At 41.5% G+C, this 8,172-nt stretch overlaps 1 protein-coding gene across 3 annotated transcripts; it reads left to right on the forward strand.

Moving 5' to 3' along the window:
• Positions 1-1,108: 1,108 nt before the first annotated feature.
• Positions 1,109-8,172, forward strand: LOC133449031 (E3 ubiquitin-protein ligase RNF182). Of its 3 annotated transcripts, none has more exons than XM_061728119.1 (8): positions 1,109-1,530; positions 3,132-3,204; positions 3,329-3,456; positions 3,553-3,706; positions 4,755-4,822; positions 4,921-5,050; positions 5,131-5,366; positions 6,219-8,172. In XM_061728119.1, the coding sequence occupies exons 3-8, from the start codon at positions 3,406-3,408 to the stop codon at positions 6,399-6,401; spliced, it is 822 nt and encodes a 273-aa protein (XP_061584103.1). In that variant the 5' UTR covers positions 1,109-1,530; positions 3,132-3,204; positions 3,329-3,405; the 3' UTR covers positions 6,402-8,172. The 3 variants fall into 3 exon arrangements, with proteins under 3 accessions (XP_061584103.1, XP_061584101.1, XP_061584104.1); XM_061728117.1 differs by having other exon boundaries at positions 3,333-3,456; XM_061728120.1 differs by having other exon boundaries at positions 3,333-3,456; positions 5,134-5,366.

The following is an 8,172-nucleotide window of genomic DNA, read 5'->3' on the forward strand; positions in this document are numbered from 1 at the left end:
TTTTATCTTTTTATTTTTCATTTGCCTATGACTCAGTGCAGTATTTTTACCTTTTTATATTCAACATTTTATCCTATCTTAGTAGTTGTTCTGTAGAGGGATTTGGAACTGAATTTTGTCAGGGTTACGTATTATATCACTGCACTTAAATATTTGTGTTTTTTGTTTTTATTTGCTGTTGTTGTTTGTTTCTCTATTTCTCATTGTTCTTGACATGTTTGTAATGTGAAGCACTTTGACCTGCGATTTTCGTATGAAAGGTGCTATGGAAATAAAGTTTATTATTTTTATTTTTTTTTTCTGGAAGTGCATAATGAAAAGAAAATCCTTTTCTCCTCTAAAATACTATTTTTATGTTTCTCCTGCCTGGCCCTACACTGTAAACCCGAATAAGTTCACAGAACTCAAAATAATTTTTGTAACGGATTACACAAAAATATTATTTATATTTTTAAATGTTTTAACTTTATATAAAATAAAAAAAGTAATATTCCACAACTTATAGTTTGGGAGAAATACACTCAAATGTTTGTCTATTTTCCTCCACTCATAGTCTGTGGGAAATACACTCACAATTTTTAATATTACTCAGCTCATAGTCTTGGGGAAATACACTCAAAATTCATTCTAAAATCAAATACTGATGCCAGCCCACTCAGCTAATAATGTTTGAAAAAAATGAAAGGGACACCACTGTTACAATTCAACCATTTTTTTATTCAACACAATGTGCCTTTTAAAAAGGCATGAATGAAAGGTGCTTATTCAAAACAAGGTGCTTGTCATAAATGAAAACAAAAGTGAAAAGGAAATGACTACAGCAAAACATGAGATGTGCTTTGACAGCACATCACAGCAACATCCACAATCACATTTGTTTTACTATGTTGATTGTAAGTGTACAAACCGAGAAAAATAAAGAAAAATTTAAATTAAAAAAAAAAATTTTAAATCTGCAATCTGAGGTAGAAGAGGCAAACAATACTCTTCAGTAAACCTTACCGATATGCAACAGTTTCGTGTTGCGCATCGACCCCGTTTCAAGCATCCCCCCCTGTCACCGCTTGGCCAGTTGTCATGACAACGGCCGCCGCAGTGAGCCGGAGGAGCCGGAGGAGACGGTGAGTCAGTGTCACGAGCCGCGCAGCGCCGCGCGGCGACGAGCCAGCGGCCCAGACGGACCGCACCGGAGCCGAGCCCGAACCCTCGAGGAGCAGGGTCTAACAGCTGCGGGACCGGACCGTTACCGAGGCCGCCGACCGACGGCTCCGGGATCCGCAGCGGCGTCACGGCCGCCGCCGCCGCCGCTGCTCCGACAGCGGAGACGCTGTTGCTGCAGTGACGAGGCCGCGGCCGGACCAGCGGCCAGACCCGGGGAGGAACTGTTGATGCCGAGCGAGCGGCCAACATGTTGCTGCCCGTCTGAGAGCAACCGCAGCTGCTGCAGCGAGCAGTGAGACGCGGCTGCTGAACGACGGGATCTGAACCTGCAACCGCAGCCGCAGCGGCGGGTCCCGCCCCCGCCCGCAGGTGAGGCTCTGCAGGTGTTTCTGCTCCAGCAACATCTGGCTCTGGGGGGGTCCCAGGAATTACTACAACCCAGATATTTTGGAGGAGTTCAACATCTGCTAAATAATTTGAGTTAAAAAAAAATATATAGGATATATATATAGGCTATATATATGTGTATATATATATATATATATATATATATATATATATATATATATATATATATATATATATATATATATATATATATATATATATATATATATATATATATATATATATATATACATACATATATGTCTCAGAAAATTAGAATATAGAATATTAGAATATTGTGATTTTCTGTACTGCAATTACAAAAACATCATACATTCTGGATTTATTACAAATCAGCTGAAATATTGCAAGCCTTTTATTATTTTAATATTGCTGATCCTGGCTTACAACTTAAGAAAACTCAAATATCCTATCTCAAAAAATGAGAATATTCTGGGAATCTTAATCTTAAACTGTAAACCATAATCAGCTATATTAAAATAATAAAAGGCTTGCAATATTTCAGTTGATTTGAATCCAGAATGTATGACATTTTTGTTTTTTTAATTGCATTACAGAAAATAAAGAACTTTATCACAATATTCTAATTTTCTGAGACAGTCCTGTATGATTGAGAAAACTCCATTAACAGGTGATAATAATCTACTTTTGACAATAACTATTTAGTCTACAACTCTACATAAATGATTCCCATGACGTGAGTCATGTGACTAATGTCAACTTTAGAGCAGAAAAACGAACTAGCTAGCTGTTTAAGAAAAGAAAATTACGTTGCGAAATTGACTTGGCTGTTTCATATTTAACGCTATTTAGACCTGATGGATAAATTTGTGACAATAACGAAGCCTAAAGCTGGAGATTGTGACGTTCCAGCTCGGACTAACGTTACTCCTTCCACGTCTGATGAGGCCAAAGCTTCATCAACCGTAAACACATATAGCTAATAACCCAGTCAGGAATTAGGTTATATAAGCAGAATAAAACACATTCAAAAGTTATTAGAAACCAGGCTTAAAACTTGACACATTAAAAAAAAAGATATCATTCCAGTGTCATGATATCTGTCTTTCGCTGTTCCATTTTACATCATTTTAGTACAATCATCCATTTGCAAATATGACAATTTCTTCAATATGAAAGTGTGTTTAATAAAAATATTAATTTAAAAAAAAAAAAAGCTTTGTGGGGTTCTCAGGAATGACATAAAACTCAGCTATTATGGGGGATTTCAAAATCTTCAAGTTAATAGATATAGATATAGACTAATAGATAAAAATAAACATAGCTCACTTAAATACATTGTGCTGGCACTTCCTTATCTAGGCCCCACAGGTATATTAGGGCCATGGGGAGAAGAGAAAAAAGGTAAATAGAAGAATTTCTAACTTTATGCGAGAAAAGTCAAATGTTGCTATTTTATAAATCCACAAACTGTTTCAGAAAACTCAAAAACTGCTTATTTATCAACACATAAATAAAATCAAATAAAAAAAAAATCATATATATATAAACAAGCTAATGTGATTAGAAATTCAGATATCTAATCCCCCATCTCTTCTCAGATGGACATCTGGCCTCCTGATTGGATGGATGGACATCCTTCAATGTATGACTGATCAGCTGATCTGAACTCAGGTGTGTCTGAAGCTCTGTCTCCATGCAAACAGCATCCAAACCGTAACAAATCACCAAGAAACAGAGCAGTTTGTTTTACTGAATGGGAGCCGTTTGTCTGTTGTTTTTGTTTTGTTTTGCCAAGACAGGTTTCAGACAGTATTAAGCTCAGCTCACCACAGACCCGACCCCCTGCTTCCGGTCTCAATAACAGCCAATAAGATGAGCCAGCTGAAGAAGGAGGCAGAGTTAGGCCAGGGGATGGACGGCAAGGTAAGAGTTCCCATTATCCTTTGCTGCAGAAGAGTGATATCAGAATGTTGTAATGCGTTCAGGATATCACAGCCTCTGTTGCTATGGTGTGTTCAGGTGCAGACCTGGGCTCGGTCTTTGGTTTACACTCTGGAAGAACTGGAGTGTAAAATTTGCTACAACCGCTACGATACTCGCAGCCGGAAACCCAAACTCCTGGGCTGTCTGCACCGAGTTTGTGCCAAGTGTCTGAAGAAAATGGTTGATATGGGTGAGTTAAACTGCACACCTACTAATGATAGATTCTTCAATGGCTAATGGTTAGCAACACCTGCTACAATAGAGGGAATGCGTAGAGGTCACAGATGCGACTTCACAGCGGGTTACGCCCACTGAATGGCAGAAAGACTGAGTGACAGACAGACTGAGTGACAGAAAGACTGAGTGACAGACAGACTGAGTGACAGAAAGACTGAGTGGCAGAAAGACTGAGTGGCAGCGTAGACTTTCAGTTTGAGCAACTGGAAAACATTTAAAATGGGAAAGAGTTGTTGTGCGATCGACTGTACTCGTAGATTTAGCAAGAAATCGGAGATATCGTTTTACAGAATGCTGAAAAATAAGCTTAAGAGAGACAAATCGCTGCAATTCGCAGGAACAACTGGATTCCAGGCACCGAAACGTGGATTTGTGGTTCCCATTTTGTATCAGGTAATGTTGGATTTTTGGGTAGCTAATGTTAAACGGTCAAATCATAAAGTTTGGTGTCCTCATTACTTTAATTTCTACAACAAATCCTGCCTTGAAGTCGGACCAAGCGTCAAGACTTTTGTATGCCTTCAAGCTTTGCTTCCTGTATTTCCCCTGCGTAGAAATGAAGTACATATAAATATCAGGAAACTGGATTCGTGGCCAAATATTAATGTCCATGGACCACTGGTTCTTGGTAACTGTACCAAATATTAATGTCCATGGACCACTGGTTCTTGGGGTAACTGTACCAAATATTAATGTCCATGGACCACTGGTTCCTGGGGTAACTGTACCAAATATTAATGTCCATGGACCACTGGTTCTTGGGGTAACTGTACGGGTCACTGTCAAGTCCAACTGCCTTTAATTTAAGCCAATAATCGGCTGTTATCCCGTCTTCTCCACTAGTTCCAGCTGTTTTTGCTGATGTTTTGCCAGTCAGTGCGAGTAAGGGGGCTGGTGCAGTGGGGAAGTGATGTCAATGCATACCCTCTATTAAACCTCTGAAATGTAAATATAAAAGGAGGTACCCATTTCTTACCCACATTTTGTGACTTTGTTTTCAGGAGAGTCTTCACCCTCCATCATCAGCTGTCCATTCTGTCGCCATGAGACTTACGTCCCAGACGAGGAGGTGAGACAGTGTTCTGAGGAGACAGTTTCCTCCATCTTTCTCACATCCTTCTGTCAGAATTGGAAAGCTCTGAGTCAAACTGTCATCCTCTTGGTCAGGTGTGGCTGATGGAGGACGACCGACACATCCTGGCTGTGCTGTCGTGTCAGGACCGAGCTCGGCAAGAAGGAATAGCAGTATCAAAAGGACGCGACGTGGAGGTGGTACTGAGTCCCACCAGCCTGAGCGGTAAAGTCCAGCACCAGGGTCAGAGTGATGCATTTGTGTTCCTCAGACTCCGGTGTAAAGTTCTGGTCTACATCTGTCAGCAGGAGGAGCAGTAGGAGGCGTGGATGCAACCCACCGCTCCTCAGACTGTCTGGTCATCACCATCATGGAGCTCCCTGATGACTCTCCATCCTCTGACTCACTGAGCATGCTCAATGTAGTGGGTGTGTACCGCCCCCCGAGCCTGGACTCGCTGCCCTGTAACCTGCCTGCTCAGAAGTGTCGCGCCTGGACATCCCGCAGTTTCCCCCGCTGCCTGCTTGGAGCGCTGTGTCTGGTTAGTCTATTCATAGACTGTATACTGTACAGACTGTTGTTACCGGCTCTGCATTGGTCAGGAAGTGTCCAGGGAAGAACCTGAGCTAAGCTGTGCTGGAGCAGGTAGCAGCAACGACCATCACTCATGTTAAAGCCTGCTAGCTGGGGTCCCTTAGAGGGTGGCCCGTTGGATGACTGCTAGCAGCCCATCCAACGTTCATTCATGGAGCAGTTGCCCCTTTCAGAGATTATCACTCTACTTGACGCCATATTAGCAGGCACTGACTACCAAACACTGGTACATCCAAAAATTGGCAAATGGATGAAACACACGAGTCTGGCAGATGGTAGGAACACCTTTAACTTCCATTCATCCTAATTGAATCCATCAATTTATCCCCATTTCAGAACCAAAACGAACACTCCAGCTGAGCTCTGCCAGCTAAGCGCAGTCAGCTAGCTGTTGACCAGTGGTTAAGCTAGCCAACCAGGAACGGTCAAGGCTAACATAGAAAGGTCGCTAGTTGCCGTCCAGCTACCAGTTGTCCGGCTGGCTGTCCTCCAACTATACACCAGTAAGTGGCCTCTGGCTGAGGGTGAAGGTAGTCGCCGCTGGCTGCTCCAGCGTAGCATATCCTAGCCAAACTTCCAGGCCGTCTCAGAGCCGGTCACTATGGTCTGTTAGGACAGATATCCACATGAGTCCCCAGTTTTGGAGACCAAAGGTGTTTTTGTACCAGGCTGTAAGTTAGATATGCTGTTAAGTTAAATATGGAGGTCAGTAGAGATGGAATTAGTTTTGGAGCCAGACCCTAATAGAAATAGACTATTGTAGCCTACGTAACTCATGTCCTACCTTGTCTGTGTCCAGGTGTACTTCAGCTCCCTGCCTCTGGGCATCTACCTGCTCATGATTGGTCAGCTGTGGCTGGGCGTCATCCTCGTCAGTCTGGTTCCATGTACGCTACTGCTGCTTGTCCTCTACGGCTTCTGTCAGTGTCTGTGCCATGAGCTGAGGGAAGTGCTCGCTGCACGCACACACATGTTGCCATGACAACGGCAAGACATTACAACGACAACATGCTGCCAATAAGACAAGGACATAGGATGGTGATGATAACGATGACAACATATAACTGAAAACAGCTGAAGTCGCAATGACCTAACAGAACTACAGAGGACTTGGGACAGTAGAACCACAAAAACCAGAACCAGTCGTCTGTACACTGTAGGCTGAACCAACAGAATGTGACACCACGCTGACCCTGTACCTTGTTGATACCAGCACGCTCCCTATGTGAAACAGCTAATCAGAGAAAGCAACTTTGATGTTTATCATAGCCAATGGTCAGCTGATCACCATAGACGGTCCACCTGAAGATGAAAAACACCTAGAATTTCTGCCAACTATCGAAACAGTGTTAATGTGTATGGACATTAAAGTAAGTGGAGCGTGTTCTGCACCATTAACATGTTGTTTAAAACAAGGAAAGTCAATGTTTTGTTTGTAAATGTCTAACTTTAGTCATCAATGCTCTTTGAATTATCTCAATGTCACATGACCCAGTGACTGTGTTAGCTTAGCTTTGCATAGGCAGTGGGAACAAAGGGAAATGTTAGTCCAGGTTACCATGAACACTGGAAACAGAAGGGAAGTGTTAGCTTAGCTTAGCATAGCATAAACACTGGACACAGAGGGAAAATGTTAAATCAAGTTAGCATTAACTGCAAACAGAGGGAAAGTATTATGCTAGCTTAGCACAAACCGGAAAAAGAGGGAAAGTGTAAGATTAGCATAAACACTGGACAGAGAGGGAAATTGTTAGCCAAGAAAAAACATTAGGAAGCAATAACTTCTAGCTGAGCTTAGCATAAGCACGAGAAACAAAGATTCTTAGCTTAAACTGGCTTTGCAGAAGGAATGTGTTTTCCTAGCTTAGCACAAAAGATTGGAAACAAAAGCTGTGTCTGAAATCACCCCCATCTACTATACAGTGTGCTACATAGTGTGGTCTGCATTTTGTAGTCCTGTTTAAATATGTTCTGAGAATCGTTATATTCTATATATTGCATTCAATGTATCCCACAATGCATCATGAAAAATAGCCAGCAGTGGTTCGTTATGGTAAGAATGAACAGTGATGACAAAAATAATGCCAGTTGTGTCTGAAAATTCATGATGAGTACACTTCATAGTTCCCTACATAGAACTCTCCTATGTAGTAGCTTTGGAGTAGTGCACTAACGAGTGGGGTGGGGGTTCGGACACAGCAAAAGAGCATACGCTTAGCGTAGCATAAACACTGGAAACAGGAAAGTGTTAGCACAGCTTAGTATAAATACTGGAAACAAGAAGGCTTAGCTTAGCTTAACACAAAGAATGGTTACAGAGTGACCTTTGTAGCTTAGCTAAAAACATACATTTTAAATCTCAGCTTGTGGTTTAGTGTTAGCATTAGCAGTTCAGGTTGACAGCAGTTAGAGCTATTTCAGTTTCTTCTGATGTCCCAGCAGCATTCATGCTAGGCTAAGCTAACAGTCTTGCTCTGATTGAAAAGATTTCCTACGGATGCATTATTTCATTTATAATACATTATTATTATGAACTATTAATACAGTATTATTGAGTAGAACTGAATTTAGAAGCAGTTAAACTGTTGGACATCTCTTTAAAGTGCCATCACTTTGATTTGATATGTGACTCTTAAGTCATGTGATCATGTGACATGTCAAATGGCCCCCTGTGTCACTTCCTGTTGATGTAACTGGTTCCACCCAGTTATTTGTAGAAATTTTAATGGAGTTAATAAAACATTTAAACTTTT

This window comes from Cololabis saira, chromosome 8 (assembly GCF_033807715.1).
Source record: "Cololabis saira isolate AMF1-May2022 chromosome 8, fColSai1.1, whole genome shotgun sequence".
In the NCBI taxonomy this organism is placed as follows: domain Eukaryota; kingdom Metazoa; phylum Chordata; class Actinopteri; order Beloniformes; family Belonidae; genus Cololabis; species Cololabis saira.